Here is a 23,804-nt window from a genome sequence, read left to right on the forward strand (position 1 = left end):
CAGAAGTGACTTTGAATAAGCTTCACTTAACCCGCTTTAGCACACTTCCACTCATTTAATGGTACACTTCCACTCATTTAATGGTACACTTCCACTCATTTAATGGTACACTTCCACTCATTTAATGGTACACTTCCACTCATTTAATGGTACACTTCCACTCATTTAATGGTACACTTTCGCTCATTTAATGGTACACTTTCACTCATTTAATGGTACACTTTCACTCATTTAATGGTACACTTTCACTCATTTAATGGTACACTTTCACTCGTTTAATGGTACACTTTCACTCGTTTAATGGTACACTTCCACTCGTTTAATGGTACACTTTCACTCATTTAATGGTACACTTCCACTCATTTAATGGTACACTTTCACTCATTTAATGGTACACTTTCACTCATTTAATGGTACACTTTCACTCATTTAATGGTACACTTTCACTCATTTAATGGTACACTTTCACTCATTTAATGGTACACTTTCGCGCATTTAATGGTACACTTTCGCTCATTTAATGGTACACTTTCACTCATTTAATGGTACACTTTCACTCATTTAATGGTACACTTTCACTCGTTTTCGGAATAGAGAATAGCTCTAGCTCCAAGAGATGAATGTTTTTGATAAGTTTCCATGCTGAAATTTAGGTGATCTCCATTTAGTTGGTTTTTAACTGGTTTCTCCTTAAATTTTTAACAAATGATTGAAATCATATCTCACACTGAGAATTTATATCTAGATTGTATCGAATATTTGAAACGGCATCGTTTTTCCATGAGCAGTCCATAAAACCTAAATTAAAATATAACCGTTTCATATGGCAACCATTTAAGGAAAAGGAAGTCGTCTTTTATTTGAATGAAGGACTTGTGATCTTTGTCAGCTACTTAATTGGACACCTTATATCCTTGGTGTTTATCGTGTGTGAAGTGATTTCGCAAATGTGATTTTACAATGAGTTGAGTGAGTCGGTTTTCACTTCTCTGCATTTAGTCAGGAGGTGTTGTTTACTTTGCGAGATGGAAACCAATTTACAGCGAAGCTCCACTTAACATCATTAAACAACAACATTAAATTATACCATATCAATATGCACTAGTAAATAGTCTGCTACTATGAACTTTCTCGTGACGTCAAACTCTCCTATCTGTTACCTCGTTTTTGGCGACCATATTGGAAGTCGTCAGCTCAGGTCATACATTTCAGCGATTTAAGACTACCAATATTGACGCCAAGTCCCCGTAACTCCCTCTCAGTGCCACTCTATTCTAAGTATAATACAGCTGAGGTATCATTGTCCCCATACCTCCCATGTTACTTTTTATACGGATTTTACGGACCGGGCTTGAGTACTATCCATCACCCCTCATAACTCTGAAGCTTTTAATTGGTTGGTTTGGAATACGAGTGTGACGAGTTCCTAGGCGCGTGCAAGGTGCCTGGTGCAACGAGATAGAATATTCGCGAGGTAAAATTCGTCATACATAATCTGCAAAGAACGTTGAGAAAACGTGTACGCAATGATTCTTATTGGGTGTATGCTTTCCTGGTATAAGAAACAGTTTAGGCTTAGCGATAAATTGCTTCTAATAAATATATTTACTAGAGCATGAAGTAAGTAAGTAATTGTTTTGAAACTAAAAAAGAACAATTAAAGCTAAGTATATAATTTGATAATAATAATGCGTATCCACAATGTACCGTAATTGCTTTTCTTCACAAGCAATTTACGTAATTCCTTGTATGTTTGCTTTTGACGTGCATAATCTTAGAAATAGCGTCACGAGCTTACGATCGCTTACAAACTAAAGTCATTAAAAGTTTCGTATTTCGGAAAAACTAATTGAACGGTCAGCTCCTACTTCGAACCTTCCGCAATAAAGGGTGATTTTGTGTTTACTAATTCTTCAGCCTACCATTTTCCAAGAAGGGTCTCGAACCAAACGAATTTGTAATACATAGTTCCGATTCAATGACATAAACCAGAAAGCACGCTGTTATTTGAAGATTGCCCTGTTGTTACGTTTCGTGCAACACATGTTCGCGAAATGTTATATATAAGCAGAAGTATATAATACATGTCTTCTAAAGAAGAGTACCAGAAAACGTGGTAATTGTAACTTGATTCTTTCCAACATCACATAATTTGGAGCAAGGTAACTAAACCAAATCTCATACGCGATAAATAGTTCCCTCATCATTACTCCATAAGCGCTTAACTATTTGCCACGTCGCGTTAGTGAATTTTTGTCACAAGTTAGGACAATCAAGGTTTGTGGGTTGATTGCTGAGGATTTAGTACCAAACTGTTATAAACTTTACCTCACGGTACGATGCCCATCTGAAGTTTGTTGAGCAGGAGAGCAAACAAAATGGGTGAGCCAGGGAAGAATCATGTTGCAAAACTAATGTATTAAGTGGAAACAGAGTGTCATCCTTCTTATATTATCTAACTCTTATAGTCGCGCTAAATATTCTTTATAAACTTTCGAATGTAGAAGTAAGCGTATTCTAGATTTGACATAACCATGAATTTATTTATTAACATGAATATATATCTGCATTGACTAGTTAAACTACATATTCAGGGATGGGAGGGGCTTAGTTTGAGTGACGTCAGAGGATTTCTGTCGGTTTGTTTTTAAAGCTAAAGCTCTTGTCACGCGGAAGGCTAATTATGCTTGTAAATTGATCAACTACCGCATTAATTTTACCTCCAACAGCAGAAAAAAACCAGCATCATCAATTCTCACGATTTAAAATGTTAGTAGTTTACTTTCAACCGTTACATTAATTTTCATAATGGCCAAGGCTTAGCACTTTACCAACAGTTTTCAGTTTCAGATTAGGAAAAACATTGCAGGCACTTAATATAATTTCCTTTAAAAGATCACTATCACTTTCGGACATCGTGTTGAGATATTTATTCACGTATTGGCGATCATTTTTAATATTCAGTTGACGCAGTTTGGTGAACCTAACGGATAATTGTATCCCTCATACAATTTTGTTAAACTGGTCGTCTGCTGTTCGAACTTCCAGGTGTCTCGATTTTGATTGGCTACCGCGATGACGTTAAACGCGTATGTAATAGAAAGGTCCCTCCCATCCCTGAATAACATGATAGAAAGGCTAATGATACACATATATATTCATGTTAATAAATAAATTCATGACATAACGGATTGGATATTGTTAATTTCACCAAGGAGATTTTATTTATCAGTTGAAAATTGAGAGATGGCAAAAAATGAATTTGAATATCTTGGCAATGATCGCTATTTTAAATACAGGTACGATTTAAAATTATAAATCTATAATATAACTTGCTGATTTTAAAAATACCTCAATTATCACAGGTACACGAATGAAACTCCCATAAACTATGCGACAATTACGGTGAGTTCGCAGATTGAAATCTTTTTATTGAAGCCAGATTGTAAATATACTTCATATTCTTACCAGGAAACGTGGAGGTTGGCGAACATGGTGTCGGCGTACACAAGCACGGCAGATTACTTATAACGATCCTTTAATTTCAAGTAATCTTCTCTGTAATTTCAATTATTGCCCAAGCGAGAATGAATACCCGTTATAGTTCTGCGCAGGCAAACTCGATAAAAAGGCAAAAGCAGAGGCGTATAAAAATATGAGATTTTTTATTTTGATGAAGAATGTAGTGTTTATGAAGGTCGCTTGTCCTGTCAATTAAGGAATATTGATGCCACGCGTTTATATTAAATGTTTCTGTAGTGAGCCTAGTTGAAATGATTTGCCTCGACAATCTGTCAGGAAGGAAATTTTAATTTGTGAACATTCACGCATTTCTCTTCGAACGTAATTGTAACTTAATTTAATTGCTACTTGTAGGACAATATTCGAAAGTCATAAGATGGACTTTTTTGAAGCTATTAAATTATATAATGAACATAATTTAGCAAACGTATGTTAATTTCGGCTAATGAAGAAGTACAAAATATAGTCTTACGACATAAATTTCACTCTGATTTTGAAAGTTCATTGTGTCATGACTCCCATGCCGCTCTCATTTTTCAACGGCCGACAGTAGTATTTCCTCGAGCGCTAAAGTTTTCGGTTGTTGGTTTCCGTCAAGTGGGAACCTAGCTTAAGTCTTGCTTTTCTTACTTTAGGGACTAAAATAGCACGTCATAGTTTGAAAAGAAAACACTTAATTGACATACAACTACACTGGAGAAGTAACAAGGAAAAAATTTTGGATAAACTATTCCGGCAATGGTTCAAGCACCTGGTTCACGACCCTAGCTTGCTCTCATTAATACTACATATCGAGCATTAAAAGTTTTTTATATATATGAATCTTAGATTGAAGCAGGGTTTATTTTATTCTTCGTGCATGCTGGGCATTTTAGTTTATGGCTCAATGTTACACACTTTTTAGCATATTTTTACACAACGAAATATGGATATAGTTACTACATAATTATTTTTCTGGTGTCTTTCAGATCTTAGATTAATGTGCATTATTGAAATAATATTTGAAATGTGTTATATTGTTGAAGGGTTCAATTCATTTCTCCTACAGCTATAAACTGTAATCTTGAGTGCATGATCAAGGCAAAAATCAAGTAGTTAAACATTATACATCGTATCATTTAAAAAGTAGTATACTGTATTATTAGGAAGTCATACCCATCGTTGGAAGGCACAAATAGGCCAGTCTCTGAAGTGATGTCTGGGTAGAAAGGGGATGGGCGAAACAACGTATTAAAAAGTCGTTTATCGTGTCACGAGAAGTGGTTATGCTGCATTTTGCCCCAACAGTAGAAACTGTACTACTGCAGGCAACGTTTCTCGGTCGGGATTGTTTTGATTGTATTTTTTAGAAGGATGGCTGTGACTGCTCTGTGTATACGGTAATTAGAAAAAGGGGGCAATTCTCAAACTTTTTAAGCGAGTTATCGCTAGTGATAACTATCGTCTAAAGGGTTGGTACCAACCTCGTTCCGTCTATGGTAGCGTGATATCTAAATAGGTGATTAGTCATAGGTGTCATCAAACCTTGAACGAAAAGCGGCGGATGTCTCGTGAATTCCCATCGTGCTAAAACACAAGGTGGTCAAGTTAAATTTTACCGTCTTTAGTTATAAAGCTAGCGATAACTTATCGACCAGTTTAACCCTTTCCATAAGTTATCACTCTTGTGAAAATTAACAACGGTAAAATTTTAATTTGCACACCTTGTTTTTTATTATCAACGAGGGGAATTCACTAGAAACTAAAGAAATATCATTCAACGGCTCCCCTTTGGACTCATTGGAGGCATCCATTTTTTATGAAAAATGTTGTGTCATACGAAAATCTCTGTCGCCATGGCAACAACAGTGTCATACGAAAATCTCTTTCGCCATGGCAACAACAGTGTCATACGAAAATCTCTTTCACCATGGCAACAACAGTGCCATACGAAAATCTCTGTCGCCATGGCAACAAGTGTCATATGAAAATCTCTTTCGCCATGGCAACAACAGTGTCATACGAAAATCTCTTTCGCCATGGCAACAACAGGAGGTATAATATGCTTTGAAGCTACCTTAGGAGTTTCTATAACCCAATTAGATGACTTTAAAATAGGTAACGTCCTGGCACCTATTGGCCTAGATCCCCGCTTAGAGCGAGATTAGACCCTTACTTTCTTTTACGCCACGCATCTCAGCGTTCCAAGGAGGGGTATAAATTCCTGGTATTATTAATCTTCCAACATTAAAGGGTTTATTGGCCACCTTCAACCGTGCTTGGTTTCTTTAAGCCAGTGGTAAATGCGAAAACATTCTACGGGGAAAGACCAAAGAGAAACTCCAAGCCATACTCCTAAATAGCCTCCGATGAAAGAAAATATTTCAACAGGCTGAAATTGAGGGTTGACGACATAAACTCGATGTTCCAGAGTTTTGTAGACGATCCTTAGTCTAACATCTGTGGCAGGAATACTAATATGCCTAGTACGGATTTAATTTGACTATGTTTTTAAAAAAGTTTAACCAAACACATGGATGAACATTGGATCAGGAATTGATCAAATCTTAAAAAAAAACACCAAATTGAGATTTAATTGCGATTTCAGAAGATCACATTCTTTTGAAAATTTTCATTGGCTTTTTATTTTTTTTTCAGCTGTTTTATTATATATATTTTTTAAATTTGGCATCATATTGTGATTACAACGTCTTGATTTGAACAATGTTTAAAAATTATGATCCAATGTCCAATTTATAAAATAAATTTTCATAAGGAAATTTACTTACTTAGAGGATTCATTGCCTGTCCAAATTTCCGATACAAACTGAAAAATTTTGTGCATTTTTATATTGTATAGTTAATGTTATTGTTGGGGCAGGTAGGCAAAATCCGAATCAACGTCCAACGAGGAAGAATTTCACAATCCCAATGCAACAAAAATTCGAACTTCAACAATAGTTTGTAAATAGATTGCAGGCTAGTAGATCTCATGATAGTAATACTCGTGTCCGTAGATCTGAAGCAAGTAATACACATGCTTATAGATCTCATGCTCGTAATACACATGTTTTTAGATCTCATGCTAGTAATACACATGTTTATAGATTTCATGCTAGTAATACACATGCCTTTAGATATCATGCTAGTAATACACATGTTTATAGATCTCATGCTAGTAATACACATGCTTTTAGATCTCATGCTCGTAATGCACATGTTTATAGATCTTATGCTCGTAATGCACATGTTTATAGATCTCATGCTCGTAATGCTCGTGTTTATAGATCTCATGCTCGTAATGCACGTGTTTATAGATCTCATGCTCGTAATACACGTGTTTATAGATCCCATGCTCGTAATGCACGTGTTTATAGATCTCATGCTCGTAATGCACGTGTTTATAGATCTCATGCTCGTAATGCACGTGTTTATAGATCTCATGCTCGTAATGCACGTGTTTATAGATCTCATGCTCGTAATGCACATGTTTATAGATCTTATGCTCGTAATACACGTGTTTATAGATCTCATGCTCGTAATGCACATGTTTATAGATCTTATGCTCGTAATACACGTGTTTATAGATCTCATGCTCGTAATGCACGTGTTTATAGATCTCATGCTCGTAATGCACATGTTTATAGATCTTATGCTCGTAATACACGTGTTTATAGATCCCATGCTAGTAATACGCTTGTCCGTAGACCTCATGCTGGTAATTCGCGTGTCGGTGGATCTCATGATAGTAATACACGTGTTTATAGATCTTATGCTCGTAATACACAGGTTTTTAGATCTGATGCTAGTAATACGCTTGTCCGTAGATCTCATGCTAGTAATTCGCGTGTCGGTGGATCTCATGCTCGTAATACACAGGTTTTTAGATCTGATGCTAGTAATACGCTTGTCCGTAGATCTCATGCTAGTAATTCGCGTGTCGGTGGATCTCATGATAGTAATACCAAAAATTAATAGGGGAAAGTGTCGGACTGCCATATTTTCCAGGCTGCCTTTGCCTTAGCTTGACATGCATTTCGAGACGCTCAAGCGCGCGACAGGTGTTTAAAATGGTATCAGCCAATCAGATTTGTAGTTGATGATGTCATTCTTCCCGAAAATAACACTCGTACGCCACCAAACGGGAGAATTTGGCATAGGCGTATCTCCAGGGTCTCAGGGAAAAGAGTCACAACCTCGGACCTCCGCGCTTTGTTTTATTTTCTTTAGTGTTATTTTCGCGTTTGAACGACGTTCAAGTTTGTTTAAAACGTTAGCACGCCGAAATTAAATAAAAAAATGCCGCAGATGTTCTTGAAATCATCATTCAATTCAAAAAGCTCTTCGTTAAAATCCTTTTGAATTTCGTTTAAACTTAGGCCCTGGGTTGTCATTATAAGCTAAAACGTTTTAATATTAGTAAATAATATCAATAATATCAAACTAAATTAATACAATCATGAATATCATCAAATTAAATTGGGGCGATAAACTGCAGTGGCCACGGTTAGCCTCAGACAAAAGCAGCTAATCTAAAATAAAACCGCACTATTTCTTCACACGCAATATCACAAACTATCTTAGGTACGTGGTGAATAGGCGAGGGGGATGAAACAGATTTCGCGAGTATGCATTTACCCCTCCACATCTTAATCCGGATTTAAAATTTTTCATACTCATACTCATTTTCATTATAAATAAAGAGTTTACGTCCATTGTCTTTAGAGGGTTATGATCTTACATGTGAGATGTTGTAGAGAATATTCTAACATATGAAGTTTCAATTTATTGTAGGCCTATTTACCACAACAGCCCTTCTAACAAGATCGCACGTTTGATCTTTTGTCATTGCGCTACTTAACTCTAAATTTTTGGTTTTTATATTATCAGCATCCTCAGTTCTAGAGCGAGAACAGCAAGAGGAGTAGAAGATTAACCTAGGAAAGTTGCCACTCAGTAATAACTTTGAGTGTTTGGTTATATCATGAGTGAATCATATACTAGCTCCCTATAAGTTACTCAGTCACACTGGCCTAATGTATCCAGCATTTTCTTCCGAATAGTAGTCGAGAGGAGGGGAGGCGGGTGAAAGTGATAGTAGTCGGCGCCCTCTTTTAGGGCTTTGAAATTAATATATCGTGAACTTGAAAGTGACGATAGTTCCAAATGGTATTAACGGTTTTGGAGGTTTTGGTTTCTTTGCGTCACATTCATTCTTTTGCTTATTTAAAAATAATTTGGGTCTCACAACAGGCTTCGTTAAAAACGGGTTGGGCCTTTCTTTAAGTTTTTCTATTAGTTCTTTAGACCCATTATTAAAAAGTTTATTATGGTTTTCGAGATAACTATTAAGTTGTTGTTTTTGTTATTTTTTGATAAAGTTTGGTTATCTCACCATAAATAGTTCCTGCCTCTGAACATGCTCTGAACGTCGCCTACGGAATAAAAATTCTTATTCCGTAGGCAACGCTCTGAATTTAAATGAGCAGTTTTCATTTGGGCTTTGTCAAAAAATATCCAAAATTCTGCCATTTTAATGCGAAAAAATAAAAATTCCTATTGCGCCAACCTTAATCCATTAAAATAATTTCAAAGATAAAATACGACTGTGAACCGTCCGCAAGCAATCAAAACGTTTCTTAAACGTCGTCTGCTTATACTAACTACCTTTCAGTTCAAAGTTTCATTGGTTGATCCCCTTTTACCGGAAATACGCAAGCGCCGAGAGTAGTGTTATTTTCTCTTACTGGGGGTCGCATATAGGTAACACATTTTTGGCGGGAAGAAAATGCTGGATACATTAGGCCAGTGTGGCTGAGTAACTTATAGGGAGCTAGTATATGATTCACTCATGGTTATATATGAATGTTTCATAGATGATTCATAAAATTGTTTTGGAACCTCACAGGTTGTTTTACTATTTTCGTGATCGTAACGTAGGCTCGTTCAGTGCAGTTACCTAAGAATTTGGTTATGTCAGAGTACGAGTGACTGGTTTGCTTCACTGATCGCTATGAACAACACGTCCTACTATTTCCTTAGTTGATCGTGAATTTCAGGAAACACGATTACCGGTTTCCAAGAAAACGAAACAGTAAAATTTGAACATAAATAACTTTAGGAACCACCTATTAAATATAATTTTCTAGTATCGGTTTTCTGTAACGCAATCATTTTCGTTTTTCATAGAAAACTCGAAGATAGACTCTCCAAGACAGACGTACCTACAGAATTTATTAGCCTTCGTGTACCGCATAAAACATAACCAAGCTCCACCGAGTGTCCTAAACTGGTTCTCTGAACCAGAACACAATCATCGAACCAGAAATACGAATAACTTTTTCGTGGAATCTTTCACAACGAGATTCCGAACCAAAAGTACCAAATTTAATGGAGTCTCGCAATGGAACTCCCTCGATAATAATATGAAATCACTAACGTCAATAACTCTCTTTAAAAACAGAATCAAAGGATACATAAACGAGACTCTATCTTAACCAATGACCATCTTAACTACATACATCATCGAACCAAGGTTGATCGAACTCTAACACCTAGTGATTTTATACCACTTTTATACATTTATATATTCATATATTTACTATTTATTCTCGTTATACTACACCACTTTATTTTTAACTTAAGTCCCTCTGGACATCTTTGTAAACAAGTTTCGACTTAAAGATTGATCCATAATAAAAGTCTATTATTATTATTATTATTATTATTATTTCGTGATGCTAACGTAAGGGACCCTGCAACAAAAAATAAACTGCGGGGATAATGTGCCTATGACTGATTGAGTTGAACTTTACCATCGACTTGAACGAACGGTCGTCTAATATTACGCATAATCGCATTCCATTTAACCATATCCACTTAACAGTCAGCGTTATGAATGACGGGAATACACTTCCATTCACTTATCTCGAATTATCTGACAGATAGTAACGGCTTAGGTTAACTTATTCTCTTAACTATAGTATCACCACAGTATATACAAATTTCGTTTAGCTCGTGTATTCTTGTTCCTCACCATTTCCAATGTACCTTGAAACATGGCCTTACAAATCGTGTACTAAAAATAAATGTATATGGAACCTCAACACCAATGATTCTTTCTTTAAAAGCTTTTATCTAAGTTGTTTCCTGTTGTGTTCTTGTGCAATAAGTGAACCAACAGATTTAACTAAGACCAAGAAGGAATTTACTATAAGAAGGCCTAAAAAGGCGTCCGGTGCGCGCGTGATAGTCGACAATCCCCCCTCATGGGTGGGGGGGGGGAGGCTGAAAACGGAGGCGGGACTTAATATTTTATCTTACACATTATTTTCCACCAGCTATCTCTTTTCCCTTCTCGTTAAGCCTTGGTTTGGTTTTTTGGAACTCACGAAATCATAAGTATAGTACACTTGATTTGATTTAGAAACAATTATAGAAAGAACAATTTTCACGTAGAGACATGTATTCAAAATCCATTAAGTTAGGTTCAAAACATTTAACTAACTTGTTGATGGCAATTAAAAACCATTCGCGTACCGTTTCAGCACCGCTGGCAGCCTCCTTTTTTTGTTTACTTTGCTCGAGGTTTTTTATCTAGTCGGAATACGTCATTTGCGTCTGTATGACCTATCCCCACGGGATCCAATAGGAATGCGCAGAGCAATGACGGACATGAAAGGGGCGGGGCTTACTTGTCCACCAACACCGGCGTAAGAGTAGAAGCGTAAAATCGAGTGACTTAGGCATTCTTATAGTGAATTAATTCTTGCTAAGACTAACAGTTTATTGTTTGAATATTCGAGACAGTATTCGCGTACAATAGTTGTGTTCAGGCCGAGGAGTGGAACTGGAATGCCTATCGTCCCGAGGTTGACTCGTCTCTAGGTTGACTCGGTTGGTGGGAGATAACGATAGATATCTAGTAGATGTAAAATAGGCTACATTGTTTTTCTTATCAGGTTGCCTATTACAACATTTGGTCTATATTTGTTTTATGTACGTAACATTTCCTTAAAATAATTTTAGTAATGGACGTCTTATACTGATTATTTTTTAAATATTAATTGTAAATATAATTCTTAGAGTAATAGCCTACTTATTAGAACTTCATATACACCAACTATTGGACCATCTCGTTTTAGCAAAATTGGATTTATGTAGGAAGAACGTTGAACGTAGCAAATTCCCTACCCACCCTCGACTACTTTGTATGTTGTGATGGGAGTGGCTTATAATTTCAAAACTCGCGCTCGCCATCTATCGGCATTATTCTCTTATATTTTGGGCTTTAAATAGAGATACTGCATAAGTAAAGTAAATAATAATAACAACTTATAAATGTACTACAATAATAATTTTTGTACAAAGAAAGAAAATCCAGATACTCAAAGAAAATATTTAAAGAAACATCAATTAAATATATTCTTAACATAAAAACCTAATTCCACTAAATCGGGAGTTATATCGCATATCGCATTGTTGTCCAATTTGCTTTTTTACTACCGGCGCAATTTCGAAAAAAAATTGTTTACCACGAAAATAGAGATGACAATGACTTTTTCGACCACTAGAAGTCGCTATATACAAAATTTGTGGGTGGAGTCAAAATATAAGCAGACGAAGTGTCTCAATATTGTATGCGAGGATGGTACCAGAGGCTAAAGCTATGATCCGACGTTCTTAGTACATAAATCCGTTTTTGGTTTTAGCAGAAGCGCATGACATACGAAGTGATTTTCTAGACTCTTTGGTAGACCCGTCTCATACGGAAAGATTTTTATTTGAGTCGGCACTAGCCACCTATGGGGGGATACTGACAAAAACTGCATCGATTTATTAGGGTTGCCGTCTGGCGAGAATAAGGGGAACTATTTCTAGGCGGTGAGATACGCCTATTGGCTGAAATGTTTTGGCTGCTCCTACAAACGCCACCCGAACCCCACCCGCTTGGATTTCTCGGCGCGAGAGGAAAAATAGTGTTGGAAAGGGGCTGACATTTTCCCCCCCTTGATGGTAAAAGCTTTCCGTATAAGACGGCCGCTATGTTATGCATAATAGAAAATCACTTCGTATGTCATGCGCTTCTGGTTTTAGCGATTTAGAAAGCCTATAATACTACGTTAGCATATAACCACAACCACACCTAGCTAATACGAAAGAATTTTCGTGACTTGTTATACGGTATTATGGGCTACGTGTCCATGAATGTACACCGATTCCACCTTACGTGTTAATTGGCTAGTTATTTAGAGGGAGACCGTTTCAGGTAACGCTTATGGAGGCTAATCACTAAACGGCTAATTCTATTTAAATAATTTGAGCTGCATATTCCTCATAGTGTAATAAAATGTACAGTATTGTAACATGACAGAGGGGTGCTGATTTTCCTTTCTATCCCATATCGTTCCGATCATGTAACAGTGGGAGGGGCGCTCGGAATGATGGGCGGTTTTGCGATTTTGTTTAACTACAGTCGTATCATTCTTGAAAAATTCAACTTATCCAAATTAATTCTAGGTTTCGCCTATATTGATTTCATTTTATTTGGACTAAATGGTAGTGGTCGGCGTTTGGACAAGATAATCCACAGAATTTTGGTTAATCAGTTATTCATGAATAATAATCAGATAATTATTCGTAATTACATTGCATTAATCATAGACTTCCCGTGGATAATTTCAAATTATGAATAAAGATAAAACAAACAGATATTATCCTTTCCAAATGCCGACCACTACTAAAAGGAGTGAAACCGAAAACAATTTTCGTAATAAGAGTTCAGGTACCTGCCTCTAGAGTTCGTAATTTTATTAATGAAAATATTAACTCTTACCATAGGGGCCGCTCTAGCTTTGAAAATCTGTTTTTGAATCTCGGATGTAAAATAAGAATACCTTAAAACATGTTATTATAAGTTTAAAATTACAAAGAGAGAGAGAGAGATGATTTCAAATAAAACTCACTCGCAAGGTCGAGGACATTCGGCTGCGCAAGCCTCGCAAACGGGATCGATTTTCACACTCCGGCAATTACGAACTGAGGCATTCATTTTTTCATCCAACTGCGACAAAACGAGTTGCAAGTCTTCGACCAAAACAGGGTAATTGGCTCTCATAATGGTGTTGTAGCCGCAATTTCTGGTAGTTTTGTGAATGCAGTGATAGACACAAGCCTGCAAAGGATTAATTGTAATTCTTTTATAATGTAACTTTTTATAAAACAGTACCTGAGAGGATAGTGGCCCATTCCAGCCATTTTCCGCAAAAGCTTTTCGATAATCGTAACATCTTGTAGCGTAAGGCGGTGGCAAATACTTGTTAGTTATCTGGAAAATTGTATTTTATTAATATTATAAATGTCAAAAGACGATTAATCGCTGCCTAAAACTGGATTTTTTTTATGTATAATCCTTTTTTTACTGTCGAAATGGTCTATTGCATTTTCACAACTTTCAACGCCAGGCCGAAAATGACGAGCTATATAAAGAGGCTCGCGGCCCTTAGTGTTGAGTTAAAATTACCTTTGTTATGTACATTTGATAGAAAAATCCCTTATCGAGTTGAAACGCGGTTTCAATGTGCATTGGAATATCGTAACCATTGTGAATTTGAACTTTGACGCTATCTTCCTCCTCACTTAGATATTCTTCACTCTCGGTGTTGAATGATAACGTCAGCACTAAGATATTAAAAAGAATCGAACATCTAGTAGTTTTCGATGGGAAGTTGAGAGACCCGTCAACTACTCCTTATTACTGGCCATTCTGTGTGTACATCTTGAAGAACTTTTTTATGAAACATCTGGGGATGAACCGGTACCGATACCATATCGGTATCGGCAATGATACTCAGGGTTTCCTGATAGTATCGGATCGGTTGGTTTATTATGATACTTTACCGATACTCGTTTAAAAGGAGTTTTATGGTGAAACAGGACATTTTTAGGTCTTTCAGTAATGTATTGATGGTGATAATTTCCTATTTCTATGAATGTCAATCGACTCAATCCTGATGAGTTCTCATTTATACAGGGTGTTTCTGAAAAGTCCATCACAAATTAAGGGGCGTGTTTATGGGACCAAACTGAGCGGAAAGTACCAAAGAACATGGGGTGTACAACATTTTGTTACGGAGATATGGCCTTCCAAACATTCGCCCCTAAAACAAGGAAATATCCAAAAATGAGGAATAACACTTAAGACCGACTAACCAGCTTGTTTAAAATTACTAGACAATTTCAATAGCCTTTAATCGAACAATTGATTTCTACCTTTACTAATCAGAAGCGTATAAATGAGTAGAAGTATGCCTACGGTGGTAATGTAAAATTAATCCCAAGTGACATGATGTTTCAAGATCTTCCCAGCACCAAGTAAAATGGTTCTGATTGAAGGGACTTTTATTAGCACAGCGTAAACAACGTTATTTTCAGGAATTAGTCCAAATGTCCACGGGCGGCATTACAAAAACGAGGCAGTCTTTCGAATGATACTTGGACATGTTGGAAGATCCCTGGCTTGTTCCTGTTATCTCAAACCGTAAAAAGCTACGCAAATCTTCATCATCACGGACAACACTCTTGTACGTTAGGTATGACCTTGAGAAAACCTAAAAGGACATCTCGAATGTATTTGAAAAACCCATCTCCAATTAAGGGGCGTGTTGTTTGTTTCCAACAGAGTAAACTCGCCCAGAGAACAATTACAATGCAGAGCCACGTTTCGGCGTTAATGGCCCACAAAGGTGGTCCCAAACAAAAGAACAAACTTTAATTTGTTTCGTTCAGTAAGTGTTTCATGTGTCATAGATAAAACGCCATGATTAATGCACAAAGAAAATGTTATTGACAAGTTTTCGGACCGCGATGCTGAAATGTGGTGGTGCACCATCGTGCATGAACCACATTCTGTTTATTAAACCTAAGGGTACGTCTTCGAGTAGTTCTGGTAAATCGTCCCGTAAGAACTACAAGTAAGCCACACCGTTTAACCTGGGCTCTAGGAAATATGGCCCAATTAAATTGTCACCCACAATACTACACCACACGTTTAAGCTGAATTGTACTTTGTGAATTCTAACGCAAGTTGCGTGTGGTTTTTTCTTAATCAGCAAACCAATTGGCGGCTGCTTGTTTTTGGATCGTCCTCGAAAATAGTGAGAACTTCGCCTATTCTTAAAAAACAGAGCACTAAAACAGAGCACTATGTTTTTTAAGAAAGGAATAAAAGAGGTTTCACGTACATGTGTTTGTTTTATTAAACTCATAATTCAACGAAGTCTGTTACAATGCCTTTCTTCACAAATGCCGAATATGCGGATATGCACCTAATGTATGGACTAGCCGAGGGGAATGCCGCTGCAGCTGTACGCTTGTATCAGGAAAGATTTCCGCAGAGGCGACTACCAAATCGACTGACGTTCGAGGCTGTGGACAGACGTTTGAGGCAAGATGGACGAATCCAACCGGCTGGACCTCAACCTAGAGCGAGAGCCATCCCAGAGGCCGTAGAAGACGAAGTTCTCACCATTTTCGAGGACGAGCCTGAATCAAGTACCCGCCAAGTTGGTCGCCGATTAGGCGTAAACCACACGCTCGTGTGGAAAATCCTCAGAAGCCACCGGTTTCATCCTTTCCATGTTCAAAAAGTTCAAGGTTTGAATCCAGCGGACTACCCACGACGCACGGCGTTTTGTCAGTGGTTTCTGGCTAAAGTAAACGATATCGATTTCCCACGGGATTTGTTGGTTACTGACGAAGCTAACTTTTCACGGGATGGTATTATTAACTTACATAATAAACATCAATGGTCCCAGCTAAACCCCCACGCAACTTGCGTTAGAAGTCACCAAGTACAATTCAGTTTAAACGTGTGGTGTGGTATTGTGGGTGACAATTTAATTGGGCCAAATTTCCTAGAGCCCAGGTTAAACGGTGTGGCTTACTTGCAGTTCTTACGGGACGATTTACCGGAACTACTCGAAGACGTACCCTTAGGTTTGGTAAACAGAATGTGGTTCATGCACGATGGTGCACCACCACATTTCAGCATCGCGGTCCGAAATTATCTTAACGCGACCTTCCCTTTGCGGTGGTTAAGTCGAGGTGGACCTGTGGAGTGGCCTGCTCGATCACCCGATCTGAACCCTTGTGATTTCTTTCTTTGGGGCCACCTGAAAGACTTAGTTTATCAGACTGAAGTGCCCGATGTTGAAGAGCTACGTCGACGAATAATTCACGGCTGTCAAACAATTCGCGAAACTCCAGGCATTTTTCAACGTGTAAGGGAATCATTTGTAAGACGTGCTAATGTGTGCCTTAACGCGGGTGGTGAACACTTTGAACAATTTTTGTAACTAGTTGCAATTAAATGTTAAAACTTGTCAATAAATTCATTTTCTTCGTGCATTAATCATGGCGTTTTATCTATGACACATGAAACACTTACTGAACGAAACAAATTAAAGTTTGTTCTTTTGTTTGGGACCACCTTTGTGGGCCATTAACGCCGAAACGTGGCTCTGCATTGTAATTGTTCTCTGGGCGAGTTTACTCTGTTGGAAACAAACAACACGCCCCTTAATTGGAGATGGGTTTTTCAAATACATTCGAGATGTCCTTTTAGGTTTTCTCAAGGTCATACCTAACGTACAAGAGTGTTGTCCGTGATGATGAAGATTTGCGTAGCTTTTTACGGTTTGAGATAACAGGAACAAGCCAGGGATCTTCCAACATGTCCAAGTATCATTCGAAAGACTGCCTCGTTTTTGTAATGCCGCCCGTGGACATTTGGACTAATTCCTGAAAATAACGTTGTTTACGCTGTGCTAATAAAAGTCCCTTCAATCAGAACCATTTTACTTGGTGCTGGGAAGATCTTGAAACATCATGTCACTTGGGATTAATTTTACATTACCACCGTAGGCATACTTCTACTCATTTATACGCTTCTGATTAGTAAAGGTAGAAATCAATTGTTCGATTAAAGGCTATTGAAATTGTCTAGTAATTTTAAACAAGCTGGTTAGTCGGTCTTAAGTGTTACTCCTCATTTTTGGATATTTCCTTGTTTTAGGGGCGAATGTTTGGAAGGCCATATCTCCGTAACAAAATGTTGTACACCCCATGTTCTTTGGTACTTTCCGCTCAGTTTGGTCCCATAAACACGCCCCTTAATTTGTGATGGACTTTTCAGAAACACCCTGTATAAAAAGTACCTGAATTTAGTTTATCGAATAACATAAAGCAAAAATAGCTATAAAATTGTTAATAAAAATAAATACTTTATATTACCACATTTTGCAATGACAAAAAAATTAAAAGTTTGTTTCGCAAATATTTTTCAAGTTTTCAATTAATTTAGTTTTTTGCTTTCAATATTTCAATGATAAATTAACTAACAGTTACTAGAAGTATAAGGATAAGGGCCTCTCAGCGTAAAAAAGACAAGCCGTGATATTATTTTGGAAATACCTCTAAACATTGCTCTTAGTAGTATAATTCATGAAATTACTATTTAAATTATTTCCTAATGTTTTTAATACATATGTTAATGGCACTGTCCTACTAAAAATATCGGCATCGGTTGAAGTATCGGGTTTTTAGATCTTAGTGAGTAAATAATCGGTATCGCTTCCTGATTGCGCCGGTGTCGATCGGTATCGGGTTAAGCCGGGTATGGGCCATCTCTAGAAACAACTTTTTTACTTCAACTTTATTGAAAAAGATTGTCCTTCCATTTCATTGGGCCTTTAGCGCCTTAACGTAGATTTTTTGTGTTCTGTATATAAACAGTTACCATTTGGTTTAACATCGATAAATAAACCACCAGCTGAGGTCTCCTTGACAACAGAACCATATTCTCTGCCCGTGAAGTTTCCGTTTATTGTGAAACAATTTCCAGTGTAGAACGAATAAGACATCATTGGATCTTTCAAACTTCGAAAAGGTATTTTTCAAAAATAACTGACATTGCATTATTGGAAAATATTTAAAATTATTTACAAGCAAACATTCATTGGAGTGCATTGGGCCACTAATTGTCTATATTGGTGTCCAGCTTTCAGTTTTTGGGCGAATGTTGTCGTTTTGTAAAGTCCCAATCGAAATGATCTGAGCTACGAAGATTATCAGAGCTATTATTTATAAAACCGTCATAAATGGCTATTCTTACCTTGTGATAGTTCTCTCTGGTTAATTCAGGACATTTTTTAACTACGAAGCCACAAATTTTGCTCTTTCTGAAGCTATATAACAATGTCTTACGATTAACGTATTTTATGCTAAACCAGGGATAGATTTAATTTTAGAAGTAGGAATGCAAAACAGAGTAATCTGGGCGCGCGTCATAGTCCCGGACCCCCTTCCCGGGACGGAAGAGTATGAAAGAAGAGTTGGGTCGAAACGACAGAGGAATTACGTATTTTTCGCCGTCCCCGTCAGCAACGTCATCAAAGCGTAGTTTAAGTGAGCCAATAAGATAATTTAAACGTTTCGTTAAGTGTTGGAGGGAGGGGCTATGAGTCGGACTGAAGTAAATACTAACCTTTCTCCATTCCTACTCCTAAAATTAAATCTATCCCTGGCTAAACTATAATTAAGTAAATAGATATTCACCCATTTGAATTGCAAACTGTAATAGCGGGTATTTCTGGACCAGTTAAGAAATCAGTTTCTATTTCCATACGAACAGGGTATTGGAAATATAGCTCGCTAAACATCCATATTTGAGTTAGAAATCCGACTAAACAAACTAAGGCGAAGATTAGTTGAATAATTTTTAAGGGAGCAATTCTATATTTATGCTTCTTAGTTGGAAAAGAAGGACAAACGGGCCCTTTATTTCGGGCGATAGTTTTCCAGTTGGACTTAACCATTTTTCGTTAGTCGAAGATGGGTGCCTAATAACTCTGACGCAAAAGGTTAACTAACGGAGATGCATCTGAAATCGTCTCCTGATGTACCATCAACTCCCCTAGTGAATGAAAAGTTTTCAACTTCAACTAACGAAAAATCGTCTAGCGTAAGTAATTATGGATTCGTAACAATATGTTCATAGAAAATACTATTATACTTGAACAAAGAATGCGAATCTATATTTTCTGGCAAATATTTTTCAATGGTTTGATAAATTTTGTGTAAAGAAAATTTAGCTTAGATTTCTTGACGTAAGTAGATCGATCATACTTTCTATAGTATGACATATATCCCGAAAAGTCGATATTTTCTCTTTTGCCTTGTGCCTAAGATAGGTAAACAAACAAGACGATCAAAGGGCTGTGCTCGTAATAGTAGCAACATCGTACCGTACTAAACAGGCGTACAGAAAATTTGAGTGAATAGCCCCTCGATGCGCTACTATTAACTGTACCAGAACCCGTAATTCTAACTTCATAGAAATACGAAAATTTGAGTGATTAGCCTCTCCCTGCGCTATATTTTACAGTGATTAGCCTCTCGATGCGCTTGGTATTTAAAATTCTCTATACAGTGGTAAAATGATTGGCCATAAGTGTTATTTCAATAAGTTTAGTTATGTTTTAATTGTAATATCCCGGGTTCACAAGCTAGTACATATTTTCCTTTGCTACAAATGTTTTTCCATTTATGTAACTTCCAATAATAAATTCCGTCTTAAGACCATTCTAAAAATAACAGCAGTATATATTTCCTTTGCTTTTAAAATTTCCCTTGATTTCTTTGAATGTTGAAATAGGGGAGCGGGATTGAAAGCGTGAAACCCTTATTGTCGACGGCTGACAGAAATTTTAAAGGGAGTATTAAAGCTTGGATTTAAAATTAAGGCATTAATATAATCCTCTTTCTCGCTTTAAATATATCGAGTAAACCGTAAACACAATTCAACAATGCTTAACCTTACTAGTACAATTAAATGCAATGCTAATACTTATTATTAGAATACCCTTCCTCTTAAAATATCACCTCACCCCAATTCTTTCCCATTCACTCTCCCTTCAATGACGAACGAAACATTTTGTACTGCCAATGTGCCAAAGGTGGGATATTCTGACACTACTACAACGCCTCCTCCGCCCCCACCGACAACAACAACATCGCAGGTCAAACTAAATCCCACATCGTAGATGTTCATCATACAATGTGGCTAATAACGTAAAACCAATATCCTTTTATACACAATATTGACAGATTTTTCATTTTTATATCATCAATTCCACCGATGCGGCATAAGAGTTTTGAATGATATTAATCGATATTGTCAGAATTTAAAAAGCTATTCATTCTAGGGATTTTTAAATCGTAAGAATAAGAATAGCTTGGTTTTGGGGTTTCGCCAATCATTATCATTTAACTATGTCACCTATTCAAAACGATAAACATTGGGCGCCATTGGCCAAAATAAAAATCGTTGTCAATAAAGTCATTTTTAAAATGTCAAAATGATAAATGGAGTACGTCACGGTTCGGATGTGCTAGCCATCCTCTGTTATGCCGCAAATGACGCGTTAACAATCGATTTATTCCCTCTCAATTATTTGAAAAAGTACTTATCTCCGCTTTTCAAAGAAAATTAAATTTTCCGAAAACATTTTAATGAACCGATACCGATACCATATCGGTATCGGCACTGATGCTCGGGGTTTCAGGATGGTATCGGATCGGTTGGTTTAATTTGATACTACACCGATACTCGTTTAAAATGCGCTATATGACATTTTTAGTTCTTTCTGTAATGTATTGATGGTGATAATATCTTATTTCTATGAATGGCAATCGTGGTGAGTTCTCATTTATATAAAAAGTACCTGAATTTAGTTTATCTAATAACTATTAAGCAAAAATAGCTATGAAACTGTTGATAAAAATACAAAGAAATATTTTATATCACCATGTTTTGAAATGACAAGAAAAAACTAAAAGTTAATTTCGCAAATATTTTTTAAATGTTGAATTAGTTTTATGTTTTGCTTTCAATACTTCAAAGGTAAACCAACTAACAGTTACTAGAAGTATAAGGATAAAAGGGCCTCTCAGCATATACTAGTTAAACAAGACGGCCCAAGGGCTCGTAATAGTAGCCATATCGTACGAGTGAATAGCCCCTCTATACCCTACCCTAATGAGTGGATAACCCCTCTATACCTTACCCTAATGAGTGAATAGCACTATCTTTTTCAATGCTTAAATGATTTACCGTGCATAAAATCAGAGTGAATAGCCCCTCGATTCCCTACTCTAAACAGTGATTAAATTATAACCGTATAAATTTACTTATGCTGTAATTCTGATATTCCGGCGAATCGAAGAACAGATAGTTTTTAGTGATAATCCCCTCGATGAGTTTACAACATAGACTTATGCCGATGCACACTTATCGCATCTTATAAATTTCTAACAAGGACTTATGCCCAGAAACTTTTGAAAGAGAAAGTTTAGTTATAGTGATTACGCATTTTAGTGATTATCCCCATGAATTACCTTTAGCAATGCTAAAATGATCAAACGCATAACGCTCATTTAACACTATGTTAGCTCTATCTAAACCCACATTTGAATTAACCGCCAAAACGTTCCAGTCAAACATAACATAGATGACGATAGCTACCGAACGAGAACGAAACACATGAGGACGCATGAGGAGCGCGGTAGAAAACGGGGAAAATCGTTATCTATTTAATTAGCACATACATAAAAAGAAAATAAATATAAAAACCCCAAACATACAAATTCATAAGTATCCGACCCCACAGATAAAAATTCAAAAGTTTCCGACCCCACAGATTAAGAGGTATACATCCCACATCAACCCGACATTTTAGAGATAAGAATAAATAATAAAAAACTCAAGGTTTCTATCAAGTCTCTATGGTTCATTGGTAGAATGGCTGTCTACTACGCCAGCGACCCGGGTTCGATTCCCGGGTCTGACCTGAAAAAATTTTAATTAAAATTAAATCTCTAACCGAGCCCAGTAACCCCTATGGGTGGGTTGTGGTAATATAAAGTTCCTTTTAAGCTAAAATCTGACGATAACGAAGCGACAACCCCGGCCACTACTACTACTACTACTACTACGGACGGCTCGGGTCAAACTAAGAGCCTATCGTATACTACGATATGGCTAATTATTTTGGAAATTCCTCTAAACATTGAAATTACTCTTTAAATTATTTCCTAGTATTTTTGATACATGTGTAAATGGAACTGTCCTACTGAAAATATCGGTATCGGTTAAAGTATCGGGTTTTTGGGTCATAGTGAGTAAATATCGGTATCGGTTCCGGATTGCCCCTGTATCGATCGATATCGGGTTAAGCCGGGTATCGGCCATCTCTACATTTTGTCATTAAATTATTTCGAATTTTATGAATTAATCCGTACATAATCAATTATTGTTTGTCATATTACCTTGAATATCAGTCGCTTTAACAACAAATAATCGATGAAAACATCTTGTTGTGGTATTTTTAATTTCTTTGCTGTTGGAAATTTTTCTTTAGCCCTTTCTGTTTATAGATCATGTTTTTCTAAAAAAGGTATTTTTCTCCCTTGACCTCATTGTTCTTTTCTTCGATAATATTTATTGATGTTTTTAAACCAGAGCAAGAAAATACGCTCAAAACCGAGCTCAAAATATGCACTTAAATATATATATATATATATATATATATATATATATATATAGTTGAGAGATGGAAACTGGGAAATTTGTCAAGCCAGAGAAACTTTATCCGTCTAGTTTATACTTACACGAAATACCTTCGAAATAATTAATTTAATGAAAAAATGTTTTCGGAAAATGGAATTCTTGAAAAAGCGGAGATAAGTATTTTTTAAAATAATTGTGAGGGAATAAATCAATAAGAAAAGAAATTCGTTGCTTGAAATAGGTAGCGATCAAAGTTGAAACTAATTAAAAGTATTAAAATAAAAAATTCAATATCTGATATTTCAGTCAATTGATAAACTTCACTCTTTATCGTTTCTTTTTTCGACTATAGTCCAAATCAGGACGTTTGCGTAATATTTTACCTAATAATTACCTAATTTATTTTAATTTCATTTTATTTAATCATTTTTGAACACTGTTCCCTACTAAATGCAGGTTGTGCTTACTTTATAATGTCGTATAGTTATTTACTTTTGAATTTCGTAGAATTATTTACTTTTTAATTTCTTAGAATTATTTACTTTTTAATTTCGTAGAATTATTTAGTTTTTAATTTCGTAGAATCATTTACTTTTAAATTTCGTAGAATTATTTACTTTTTAATTTCGTAGAATTATTTACTTTTTACTATCTTAGAATTATTTACTTTTTAATT

General features: G+C 36.4%; 1 protein-coding gene and 1 long non-coding RNA gene across 4 annotated transcripts; one reads left to right on the forward strand and one right to left on the reverse strand.

The window, feature by feature from the left end:
- Nucleotides 1-3,881: 3,881 nt before the first annotated feature.
- Nucleotides 3,882-22,940, reverse strand: LOC149712052 (uncharacterized). Of its 3 annotated transcripts, XM_089860608.1 has the most exons (7): nt 14,601-14,702; nt 14,024-14,540; nt 13,730-13,828; nt 13,467-13,675; nt 13,337-13,397; nt 6,291-6,328; nt 3,882-5,984 (listed from the first exon to the last, which is right to left on the reverse strand). In XM_089860608.1, exons 2-7 carry the CDS (start codon nt 14,084-14,086, stop codon nt 5,771-5,773), a joined length of 684 nt encoding a protein of 227 aa, XP_089716734.1. In that variant the 5' UTR covers nt 14,087-14,540; nt 14,601-14,702; the 3' UTR covers nt 3,882-5,770. The 3 variants fall into 3 exon arrangements, 2 of the variants coding, with proteins under 2 accessions (XP_089716734.1, XP_089716735.1); XM_089860609.1 differs by lacking the exons at nt 3,882-5,984; nt 6,291-6,328; nt 13,337-13,397; ... (2 more) ...; nt 14,024-14,540; nt 14,601-14,702 and adding exons at nt 17,795-18,188; nt 18,299-18,438; nt 18,505-18,617; nt 18,674-18,746; nt 19,117-22,940; XR_016377729.1 differs by lacking the exons at nt 13,337-13,397; nt 13,467-13,675; nt 13,730-13,828; nt 14,024-14,540; nt 14,601-14,702 and having other exon boundaries at nt 5,938-5,984; nt 6,291-7,692.
- Nucleotides 9,751-10,221, forward strand: LOC149712053 (uncharacterized). The gene is made up of 2 exons (XR_016375698.1): nt 9,751-9,879; nt 9,965-10,221. It is a non-coding gene; the product is annotated as an uncharacterized LOC149712053 (long non-coding RNA).
- Nucleotides 22,941-23,804: the final 864 nt, after the last annotated feature.

The sequence above is a fragment of the Phalangium opilio genome, unplaced genomic scaffold (assembly GCF_054372755.1).
Source record: "Phalangium opilio isolate 3A_F unplaced genomic scaffold, DU_Popi_V2 ptg000011l_1, whole genome shotgun sequence".
Classification (NCBI taxonomy): domain Eukaryota; kingdom Metazoa; phylum Arthropoda; class Arachnida; order Opiliones; family Phalangiidae; genus Phalangium; species Phalangium opilio.